The sequence below is a fragment of the Dendroctonus ponderosae genome, unplaced genomic scaffold (assembly GCF_020466585.1).
Source record: "Dendroctonus ponderosae isolate FM_Combo_2020 unplaced genomic scaffold, Dpon_F_20191213v2 Dpon_F_20191213_1, whole genome shotgun sequence".
Classification (NCBI taxonomy): domain Eukaryota; kingdom Metazoa; phylum Arthropoda; class Insecta; order Coleoptera; family Curculionidae; genus Dendroctonus; species Dendroctonus ponderosae.
In genome coordinates, this window is record NW_026017110.1 from 15,312,528 (window position 1) to 15,324,973 (window position 12,446).

The 12,446-nt window shown below is 34.2% G+C and overlaps 1 protein-coding gene across 3 annotated transcripts in view; it reads right to left on the bottom strand.

Moving 5' to 3' along the window:
- Positions 1-1,130: 1,130 nt before the first annotated feature.
- The window catches only part of LOC109546978 (endoribonuclease Dicer), a 17,613-nt gene continuing 6,297 nt past the window's right edge, over positions 1,131-12,446 (bottom strand). For 2 of the 3 annotated variants that reach the window (XM_048661606.1, XM_048661612.1), the window contains 14 exons: positions 10,167-10,399; positions 8,247-8,487; positions 7,757-8,189; positions 7,202-7,693; positions 6,847-7,137; positions 6,476-6,688; positions 5,876-6,415; positions 5,348-5,491; positions 4,970-5,286; positions 4,072-4,663; positions 3,321-3,768; positions 2,659-3,230; positions 2,128-2,315; positions 1,131-2,053 (listed from right to left, as the gene is read on the bottom strand). In XM_048661606.1, coding sequence (XP_048517563.1) covers positions 1,906-2,053; positions 2,128-2,315; positions 2,659-3,230; positions 3,321-3,768; positions 4,072-4,663; positions 4,970-5,286; positions 5,348-5,491; positions 5,876-6,415; positions 6,476-6,688; positions 6,847-7,137; positions 7,202-7,693; positions 7,757-8,189; positions 8,247-8,487; positions 10,167-10,399 — 4,852 coding nt within the window. In that variant the 3' untranslated portion in view covers positions 1,131-1,905. The remainder of the gene's footprint in view (positions 2,054-2,127; positions 2,316-2,658; positions 3,231-3,320; positions 3,769-4,071; positions 4,664-4,969; positions 5,287-5,347; positions 5,492-5,875; positions 6,416-6,475; positions 6,689-6,846; positions 7,138-7,201; positions 7,694-7,756; positions 8,190-8,246; positions 8,488-10,166; positions 10,400-12,446) is intronic. The other variant, XM_048661615.1, reaches the window with a different exon arrangement.

Here is a 12,446-nt window from a genome sequence, read left to right on the forward strand (position 1 = left end):
ATAACAAGCATTTTTAAATATTATAATGTGTAATGAGCTAAGTATTTAATGGACTTCTCGGCCGAAGTATATACGGGGTGTTCCAACGGGAACCGCCGCGATCGATATCTGGCAACTTATAATTAGGAGACATTTGAAAATTAGACAGTCTGCCGAAGTCAATGGGGGCAAGTGATCTTAGATATTTTCAAGATGGCCACACTTCCGGTATAGCGGATGTAAGTATCAACTTGCTTATTTTAAATGGAACACCCTATATATTATTCAATTTTTGAGTTCTGATCCAAATCCTAAATATATTCCATGTAATAATATCCTATTCCTAAGTCTAACAGTTTGTGATATTTTTGAAATTTTATGTAACAAACGACAGCTGCAGCCACTCGAATAATTATTCATTTTTCCTATAAGGGAATTTGTCCTACTTAATTGAGTCGCATTTATTGCTGAAAAAAACTTACTTTAATGGAATTTCTGCAAAATGTTGATAACTATGGACACAAAATGTTAAAAAAATAAGTTCCAAAAACACGTTGATAAAACCGCCAAAACCAATTTTTTTCAAATAGAAAGCACCATTTTCAATTATTTTATCTTATTCAGTATTAGAAATAAGAGTAAGTTTGTGTAAAGTTGTCTATTTCAAAAGTGTTTAGTTTTCGAAATATCGTCAATTTAATGTTTTCATATGGATATTTTACCGCATCCTATTATAAATGCCAAAGGCATACGTACAGCTGTCAGTTACCCTTTGAAAATAATTAATAATCAATAAAAAAATAACAAACAAACGTTAACAAAATCAGCGTGGCTCAAACTCGCAATTGGAAGGCGAATCCAAATATTCTAAATGCTTAAAAAATTAGGAGTTTACATTTAAATTAAGAAAGTTAGGTTATACTTTTCGGACACCCTATACAACTAGAGGGCTAATTGCATTTTACATGGTTTTGGCACGACTCGTTATGACCGGAAACAAAATTTGAACATTCTGTAAGTCGGAAAACTTCTAATTCGCGGTCTACGTAAATCACCCTATATAATTGATATGTTATTTAATATCATTTTTTTAGCTCAATTTGAATTGTTTGATAAGCTCAAAGCGTTTTTTTAATTAAAAACAAGGTAAATCATTTCATATAAGTATATTATTTGACAAATTTATTACACTAATCAGTCCATGACAAAAGTCAAATACCTCGCGAAAGGCAATGATTAATGCATTCAAAGTTTTTTGATAGTTTTGCGTTTTAGTAGCGCAACTAATACGCACATCATTTTCTATTAAAAATTATATAACAATTAAATATTCAACATGTTTGATTTATAGGGCATAGAACTGATTAAATTGTACAATTATAGCAAAAATCACCTACACAAACTTCTAAATTACTTCAATAACAAACCAGTGCATAAGTGTTATAATCAGGACAATAAATCTAATGTACGTAATGTAATGATTTGAGAACTTGAGCAGCACATGAAGTTCACAAAATTTATTATTATGCAATTACCAAACTTATAATGGCACATTACAAAATTTGTGTGAACTTAATTAGATTTTCAATAATTGTAGTTGATAAATATATGCATTACTGAGAGTTGTCAAATTTACTACTAATAACATCAATTACGACGTATTGCCAATAAAACCGATTACAACACTAATATACTGATAATAAATTCCTACGGTTTGCTGACTGAAGTACAATAAACTCTATTAGTACAAGACGAACCTAACATGTATTATTTAGCCAAAATAGATTTATACTATATCAACTATACATACATAATCTATAAGTAATCATATATATTAACACATGTAATAACAAAACGATAAAGAGAACATAAAATTGCTTTTTTGGCAAATAGTATACAGATTGTGAATACCAGACAGCTGCAACTTCAGCATAGTTGCCGCAAAGCCAATTTTGCAGCCGCCTTCTTGGCCATCATTTTATTTGACCCGAATCCATAAACTTGTTGCCTTCTACCATTTAACATAAACTGTAACGGAACCATCACTTTTCCTTGGCCGGCATCAATAGAATCTCTAAACATTTTTTTCATTAGTTTTTAATTAGAGAAATGAAATATTTGAATCAGGCAAATAAAACCAAAACATACCCAAAAGTCGGATGGGGGTTAGGACTCCATTCATACAACCGTCTGATTAAGTTTTTGGGAACTTTTGCACTAAACGATTCGATCTCTTTCCACATAAGACGATGGAATACTCTCCATACTTCTTGAAGATCTTTTCCACTGTCTAGATATACTGCAGCTGCTAATGCTTCAAATATATCACCAAGCACCTAAATTTCCATTTTTTGTAGTAAAATAGCAATCAATTAATCTTAGAGTTTATCATTATCCATACTATGTGAATATAATAATAGTAATAGAATGCAAATTTTTCGGCTAATAATTGATTTATCTTAAAAATAAAAGTTTACAACTTGTGGTTCGTCTGAGAACATGAAACGAGAAAATATCAAATATAAATGCAGAATGTTTTATTCTCGAAAATCAAAAGTGTAAGATTTTGGAATTCGAGCTGTTTTATTCTCGAAAATTAGAAGCGTTAGATTTTGGAATTTGAGCTCCTCGTTGATTATCAAGCAAGCGTTGAAGAGTTCAAACTAAAAATGATCTTACCTTAGGCACATCTATATATTCGGCAATATTCAGACCTACTGCGTCAGTCTCTTCCAACAAGATCAACACTTCGTCGTCTATTTCAAACTTCTTTGATTCTATATATCCAGCAAAGCGATCGATCATGCCTTGGAGTTTCGCGTTAATCATGAGCAAATACTTGTGTAAATTATTTCGCACTACCAAACTGGCAAATGTGTTATTGTTTACCAACGCCGATCTTAAATCGGTTAAATCTCCTGGATCCAAATTTCCACAGGCTTCAAATATGTGACAAGTGACCAGAAAGTCGAGAATAGCGTCCCCCACGAATTCCAATTTTTCATACGACTGAGTTATTCGATTGGGTGTATATGAAGCATGAGTTAGAGCTTGTAACAGAAATGCTCTATTTTTAAAATGGTATCCCAAAATGTCACGTTCAATCTTATCCCAGTCGGGAATATGATAGTTTATGTCAGCTAAAGTTGCTTTATCATTTATAACTGGATTTTGAGGTGGCTGATCAAGCAATTCAATCAAGTTTTCAGATTTAGGGATGATGCCTATCCATTCAACAAATCGAAGTCCACCTAGAAATAATGTTATGAGTAAAATGAGTAAATAGTTAGCAATAAACTATCAGAATCTAAAGTAAATATTAAAAAAAGAAGGTTTATTACCTTCGATTCCACAAGTTTGGAAATAGGCACCCAATAAAGCTTCAACACAATCGGCAACTGTTTTATCTCCTACATAATTGCACTTGAAAAGTGATGCAACTTCTTGAATAAGACCTTCTTCACTGGGATCTTCTTCGAACTGCACGCTCTGTATAGTCTGAACAGTTTCTTCTGATAAAATTCCACTAATCTGTTCTTCTTGGGGCACCGAAATAAAGTAAAGAGACGCAAGGGACGTCTCCTTTTTGTCAATTCTAGACTCAACTAGATCTGGAATTTTAAATCCTGGTGCCAGCCAGTCAGATATTTGTAAATCACCAACTTTCATCAATCCTCCAAGGTTTTTCTTACAAGCCAAGTAATACAAGTTCTTATTACTTACTAATCGGCCTTTTAAACTTGTTGCCAGTCCTTCAGAAAACCGTGGAAATTTCGCATATACATAAAGCTAAAAAAATATAACTTTAATTGATCATTGGGAAAAAACTGTGTTTTATGGTTTTGCAGTATGAAGAAACTATGGAATACTAACATTCCTTTTTTTGAATCTATTATTAAAATTTTATTTTAATAAGACAAAAGACCATACTGACTGCAATATTAAAATATTGCTGCATTATACCCTTAATTTATGCAAAAGCGGCATAAAAAAAAACAATAAATAAAAGATCCTTACTTAGAAGACAAAAGTCAAACAAATGGAAATTAAAGACATACATAAGCAAAAGTGTCAGTGAAAATAGAATCTTACCGAACAGAATAATTTTAAAAATGAATCGCCAAGAGTTTCTAGTCGTTCCATGTTGACTATATCGTTTGCCTTGGCAGTTGTCATTGCTTTGTAAATTAGGCAAAGCGGAGGACCACTGTCTAAAATTTTCGCATCTAAAAGTTGGATTGGCTTCTCCTCATAATCTTTAAAATATGTGAGAGCAAGTTGGTCTTTTTGCTGTTTTGGGAAGTCGTTCTTTAGTGTATATTCTTCAGTGGTGACACTCTTAGATAGAAATTTCTCATAATAATCGATATCCAAAATGGTTACGTCGATGTCCCTTTCAACATCTTTCGGTTCTTCTGTTTCATTCCATGGGTACTCCAATTCAAGCATTTTCTTTGCATAATCACGATTTATGACGGATAAACTCTGGAATGTTACTTGGTTTTTAGATTCAGGTACTAAAACATTCACGACACTGTTCGATGATTGTTCTATATATGGGACGTAGTTTAAGAGATATTCATCTAACTCCAAAGATTTATTTGACGTTGATGAATTCTCTGGAATATTCATTTCATGTGCCATCTTTAATCTGAATTCTTCTAACCGAAAGAGGAAGGAGAATCTATTAAAAAAAATGTTTATTTCCACCATTCCCTATCTGTAATCACAAACAATAAAATATAAAATCCAAGAAAGTTCTTTTCATCATCATTTTTCAGCGATTTTTTATCTGTTGAAAAAATAACCCTTACAAAACAATATTTCAACTGAATCCAATCTCAATGCAGTTTTTTTTTGCACACAAATCCATAAAAATACAATTTTAATATCGCTCTCAAATCAATAACAAACTCAACATTTTTTACATATTTATTATTTGTGAATAAAAAGCATATACTATACTATACTACATATACATATTCACTACCTTGATAGAAGGGTTGGCAACAAGTTAGCATGGATCCAAAGGGCTGCAGGAAATTCTTGTTTAACTACCAATTCTGGGATCAAATGAATTTCTAGATCTTCATAATTCTTCTCTTTCTTTCTTTTGGCTTGCGCCCCTTGCGGCTTAATAAAGTTTGTTTTTTTAGTTAAATGTTTCACATATAAAAGCGGCTGTTCAGGATTTAAAAGCCGCACATCGTGTTTTTCTCTGTAGTAATCTTCATATGTACCAAATTGCTCATTTGGAAATATAGTTTTTGCTGATTTATTTAATGATACTTCGGTCACTATATAATCCTAAAAAAAGTGTAAAGCCGTAGATTATTAATTGTTTGCATTAGAACCTTAGAGCACATACATTTAATTTGCTTTGAAATGAGCCAAGTTTATCTTCACACAATATTTTTGGTCTCTTTGGACTAGCACCTTCTTTATGAGAACGAAAATTACTCTTTGCGGTCTTAGTAAAACAGACCTCTAAAACTAAAAAAAACTCGCCCTTCTACAAAATGCAAAAAAAAATCAATACCAATGATACTTAATATGGCATTTAATAGAAATATGTATTTTTCATTCTCTGTTTTCGGACTTGCAACATGATGATAATTTGTATGCTGAAAATTATATTTGGAACGGAAAAACATGAACTGGACTCATTCAAAGTGCGAAAATATCGTAGAATTAGGATTTCGGCCATTTAAGGCTGAAGCGGAAATATTTCTAGCACTCTATAATGTTAAAAACCATTATTTCAAATCTGTACTTAAAAAGTACGGAAATATTGGCACTTGGCAACACCCACTTTTAAAATGTTGAATATTATAATAGCAGCTTAGAGATTTGTGATAGTTCGTTAAAAACATCTACATCTCCTATTTATACTTACCCCCATATCTCTGTACCAAGGAGAAACAATTTTTCTCAAATAGTCCTCCTGTGTTACTTTCAGTTGTAATCTATCTTCGACTGTTAACTGGCATGTTGGATTTATGGCTTTGTGCTCGTTCAATATATCAAAATCAATTTTGCCGGACCTTTTATTAACTGGTACCATCATCATGGTTTCTGCATCATCTCCATTGTCTGATATTAGAAATTCTCTATGTTTTAGCGATCGCACAATGTCGTTGTATACTAGATAATTATATTCTCTAATAATGGCAATGTCTGCTTCGCTTAACTGAGGTGTGGCAACATTTACTTTAAGATTCACATTGATTGTGCCTAAAGTTACGTAGATAGGAAAATCGCATATAGTGGGAACTTGGTTTGGTGTTAAAAACCCATAGCAGATATCGGACACATACATGTCATAAAACGTGGAATAATTCAATTCTTCGCGTTTTCCGAATATGGGCTGCAAGTTGATAATGTGCAACCAAGCAGGCTTTTGAGGAACGACAGGTCCTTTAAGAAATGCTGCTACCTGAAACAAACCTATTCCTTCAAACAATTTTCTAACTAAATTTATTTAAACTAATCCTACCTGTTTCTTGTGTGTTCTTTTATTTTTGTTCGTGCCAGCCATAGTCTCTTTGACCTCTGGATAATGCTTAAATAAGAAGCCGACATCTTCATTGGCAATATCATATTTTTTGGGCAGTAAATGATCATCAAGTTCGCCAATTTTATGTAACTGTTCACATGCTAACAACGCAGCTGCTCGCTTTGCAGACTTTAAATTTTTCATATAACGGCCCTAGAAAATAATTTTTAGAATTTGGCAAGCTATGTAATAGTAATTAACGGCGCTGTTCTAGTTAATTAAAATTGTAAAATTGCGACTTTAGGAAAACAGTTTTTGTTACCTACTTGCAATGCTCGACAAATATATTATTATATTATGTGAAATCTTACGACAATTGGGGCAGTCAAAGGACAAATCGTTGGCAATATGATTGTGACTCTTGTGAGATCATCGAGAATAGTAGTTTTTTCTTCGTAATACAATTCGGGAGATAAAGTCGTGAACTTATCACATGGCAGACTGTTGCAATATTGACTCAACAATGAAATGGCCGACACCATATCTACTTTTGCTGATCGCGGACCATTTACGTAATATGGGGGAAGCTCGTCTTCATTATACATGTTCGAAATCCTCAATGCGGATGGCTTTTGCCTCCATTTATTCATGCCGACCAGCAACTAAAATATTGGAATTATTAATAATCAGTTATACTTTCGTGTCTGCTGAAATTCCGTCACTTACATCTTGCAACCGTTTTTCTACTTCCTGAAACTCCATGTATTTTTCTTTGAATTTAAGCATATCAGCACTGTCGACCATCATATAATAGAGACTTGATGGATGTCTTGCACGGCCTTTGGACTGTATGTATGAACGGTATTCTTCAGGGGCGTCGAATTTAATTACCAAAGAGCATGTCGAGATGTCAACACCCTCTTCTAAGACGTTTGAGGAACATAAAACAGTAGTTTCTTTGTTGTCAAATGAATGCAGAACTTCTCTATTTTTTTTCGACGTATAAAGTGATTCTCTTGTATCATTGTATGGATTAGAATTATACCCGACAATAAAATTTGGCCTGATATATGAATATTCTTTTGTATTTTTCGACAAACTGCTTAAAATATAAAAAATCACTTTAGCAGTAAATCGCCGCTTTGTAAATATCAAGCAACATAGTTCTTCATTGGACGTCTTCCTGTATTCATCAAAAATGTTTATCAACTGCTTTACCTGCAAATCAAATCAGTTTAGTTGCATAGGTGGTTGTCACAATTTGACAATATGTTTATTTACTTTGTCCGAAGAAAATTGCAATATTCTTTCAGTCTCAGTGAAATTTTCCATGTATTTTTCTAAACTACTCATTACTATAGATAACATGGTTTGTACGTATGATAGCACTTGATGAATAACCATGTCGTCGCAATGTTTTTTCATTCTCTCAATTTGTATCATGTGTGCGAGCATTGCCTTATGACCGCCATAAATTCCCAGCGACTTAATGTGGAACTCTATATCAATTATGATGTTGTTTAATTTTTTTAAACCATCATCTTTTGTTAAAGGACGCAGACCAGTTTTGTTAATCACCAACGGTAAATGAGGATCCTTTACTTGCAGCAAAATTGTGATAATTTCATCTAAACGGTGCATTGCTTGCACCTCAATATTGCTTAGTATATGAGCGGAATAAGGTTGAATATGTTCTTTCGGATTTGTGGAATATCTGTGAAAAATTCACTATTAAACATCTGACCATCATAACACTAGAGTGGTGCTTTACCCTGTGACTTTGGTTAATCCGTCGACAGTTGCGACCTGACTGTGGTATGTGGTCTCCAGTTTTTCAACTTCAGCTAAAACTCTGTCCGGCTTACAGTTACCATTAAGAAGGGTAGCCGTAAGTCCCAGTATTCGCGGCTGTTCTTTCACATGCTTCAAGGACTTGCATAGTTGTCGCATTGGTTGATCACTTACCCCTCTGTGACATTCGTCAAAGACAATCAGATTTACTTTGTTTAAATCTGAAAAACCGCCGCTTGTTTTATTAACTATTAACCGATTTAGACAACGCTATTTTCTTCTCGCTCAGAATAATCGTTTGCAATACAGTATAACCTCTGTAATCCGAACGAATTATTACGAGCGCAAATTCGGATTTAAAAAAATGTTACTAAAGTGGAATTAAAATTTCTTTATTTTTAGCGCAATTTTTATTAGCTAAATTGAAAATTTATTTGGTAAAATATATGTATATATTAAAAGAAGAACTGTGTACATAAAATGGCTTAATTTTTACACATACATAATACATCTGTGCCAATCTATTGTCGATGGAAAAAAAATTATGATTTGAGTTGGTCTCTTCGCTCTGCCTTAAAGTCCGCTTTCCTGTTTAAGTTAAAATATGGTGTTCAGACAGTTCCGACTCAGAATCGTTAAGCTCATTTTTCTCGCCAGTTCCTCTCCCGTTTCGTCAGATCTAAGGAGGTTGATCTTGTGTTCGTGAACGTGTTCCCAACTATCCATCGCTTATTGATTCCCATGACTCCTTTTGACCCGCTGTCCAATTAATAATTTCCTAATGTGCAAAATACCCGCCAATTTGGTTTAACAATCCAATAATATCCGTTACTTTTTTCTCGATAAATTATACTGTTTCTCTTTGCTTCCCTGTAGATAATGGAAGAAGATCTTCCTCATCCCAACCATCAACTTGCTTGAGGAGTTGCTCAATGAGTTTAGGTACTCTATTATTACTTTGTATATAAGTTCGGGTCGCACATTTTCCCCAGCCTTAGCCAGTTCAATCATAACATCTTTTAGATTATTATTTTTTAATTCTGCATACATCCCTAATTCTAACTTAATTAATGACGTTACATTAGGTGGCAAAAACATTGTAAGAATTTGACTGCCATCTGAAAAAGTCTTCTGAGTGCCCTGTCGCATTGTCTAAAATCAGAAGAGCCCTTGTATGTAAATTAGGCTCTCGTATTTTTTTTTCAAATTGCAATAACAAAATCAAAAATCAAACAAATATTTTTGGTGACTGATGGTTTCTTTTGTCTTTGGTAAGTCATCGGGAACTATATTTCATTCCGAAAGAACGAGGCTTTCCAGACCTCCCTAACACTAACAATTTCATTTCATGAGTTCCAAAGGCGATTGAACAAGGTGTAAATGTAATTTTCTCCTTGGGGCTAATGCCTCAGAATGATCAGCAAGTGTCTTGAGAGAGTAATTTCCAAAAAAGAAAACTGTTGCCTATATTATCGATTTGGTGCAACAACTGCATTTCCCGGACTTTGTTTCGAAGCAGTTCCTTGAATGGTTTTACGGCTCCCTCGTCACTGGATAATTTATCGCCTGTGACGGATAGTTGTCGAATACATTATCGGTTTTTTTTTAAATTGACCAAGCCAATTAAAAAAATTGCTTTTTCTCCTTAAAATTTCTCCAAGCATTGGAGGACAAACATTTTGGAAGTGAGGGATCTGTCTCGATCCGCACTGTTCCGATAACTACTATCAGACAGACTATAGCGGCAGATTCCGAACGTTCGGATTAAAGGGGTTTTACTGTATTGTACTAGTAAGTTTCAACTTAGACTCAACTATAAAATTGCCTTCTAATTAAAAGTATCAGTATTGTATGACTTTTTATTGGTGAAATGCTCAATTTTTTCTAGCTTATGACTTACCTAAGAAATTCTGATTGGTCAGGTTTACTAATATCTGCACGGTCATAACGAATACTTGGCTTTTGTCAAACTCTTCATACCATTTGGCTTTTGGCCAAAAATCAAGAGACATGTCGCCCGAGTATTTGCCCACCTCCAAATTTGTTCTTTTTTCTATGCATTTCGCATGCTGATCGACTAATGCGACGGTATTAACAACCACAAATGAAATTTTTCCACCTTCTGTGTATTTACTACAAAATTAGAAAATACAAAATATTTGCATATACTTCAATACAACCCATTATAGAAATAATATATTTTTTATTTATTAATGAAAACACTTCAAATGGTATTGCTTTTGCTTCACAATTTTTTGTACTATACCTACCTACTTAATACTTATGACTCGACCTAATATTTACTCTGACGTTAAACAAATTGAAGTAAAAAAAAAAACATATTTTCAGAACTTAGTCTTGCTATTTTGTACCATAATTACGCTAGATTCAGTATACAGGATGTTATTTAACTACGGAGCCGAACGTCAAAAAATTATTTTAAAAGGAAAGTTTACATCAGAATGGGCCCGGAATTAATTCCTTTCACAGGAACTTTTTTTCTTGCGTAGTGTTAAAAAATGGAGTTCTCAAATACGAAGCACGATACGAAACAAACTCAAGGGGCAAATAAGTTGCATTGAAAGCTGGTTAATGACCAGTGTTGGGAAAAATTGATTTTTATTAAAAAAATAAAAAATCACTGATTTATTTAAATTAATCAAAAAAATCATAATTTTTTGGTTTTTATTAAACCAATTGATAAATCCGCTTAATTAGCTGTTTTAAAGTCATTGCCATTGTTGTCGAGAAGATTCAAGCGAAGTGGAACCGATTCAATACTTGTCCGAACGCATGTTCGACGGAAAATTCTTGTCGCAACGGTCCGCGACTCGTTTTCACACGTTGCTCGGCGTAATCTAAAAATGCCGTCGCCTTTCTTCGGTATTATTAATTTCGTCACAAAATTTGAAGAGAGGCTAATGTTGAAAAGTGTGTACATTTTTTGTTTTTGTTTAATAATAATAAGTCAGTTTGAAAAGAACGCAATGGCTGGAAGAAAAGAAGACAGTATTTAGCAGTTTTACATCAAAACCACCTCTTCTAATAAGTCAGGATGCAGAGCAACTTGCAAACAGTGTTAGAAAGAGGTTCAAGGCATAGTACAAAGACTGAAGGCACACCATGACGTTTGTAAGAGGCAACAAAAGAAACAAGGTACCACAACAAATGCAAACATCGATCTTCCGCACAACTTTTTTGAGACGGGGAGTGCTTCTTCCTCCTTTACATTTCCCTCGACAAGCTCCAACTCGCCTCCTGAATCTCCATCATCTTATACGCAAACAACTACCAAGTCAGCTTCCAAGAGAAAGAAACGTGAAAGTTAACCCTCAATGTCCAATTTCGTTAGGCGAACTTCAGCAGGGGAAAAACATCTTATTGACAAACAAATAGCTAGGGCCATATTTGCCACAAACTCAAGTTTTAGATGTATCGAGAACTCGGAAGTCAAGAAAGCCGGTTATATTCATCTATTGAGACCTGGATACAGTCCTCCTTCTCGAAAAACGGTCGCATTGAGCCTTTTGGATGAGATTTATACTGAAGGAAAAGAGGCATGTTTTTCATCTCTTTCGGGGAAAAGTGTTAACATGTCGATTGACGGATGGTCAAACATTCACAACGAGCCGGTTATATGCGCAACATTAACAACGGAAGATGGACGAGCGCTTCTCTATGAAACCATTGATACTTCTGGAATGCCTCATACTTCGACATACCTTACTGATCTGGTGTGCGATTTAATTTCCGCGTGTCAAACAAAATTTCAGTGTCAAGTGCGATCGTTTGTAACGCACAATGCCGCTAATATGACCGCAATGAGGAAAACGTTAGAAGAACGGACGAACTCTGAAGTTGTAACTTATGGTTGTTCTTCGCATTTCTCATCTTTATAAGGACTCACAGGTGCAAGATGTCAAAGAACACATAGGCCAAATTGTCAAATATTTCCTCATCAATCACATAGCCAAAGTCAAATTCAGTGCAGCTGGACTAGGGACAACGGACTAGTACCTACTACCTAGCGATGTTCGCTGAAACAGCGTGGCCGACTGTTTGGAAGCGTACGTCACACAATGGGACATCATTCTCAAGATTTGCGAGGATAACTCAAAATATATCGATTCTGCTATCTTCAAAAAAGTCTCAAACATAGGACTGAAGCATGCAGCACAAG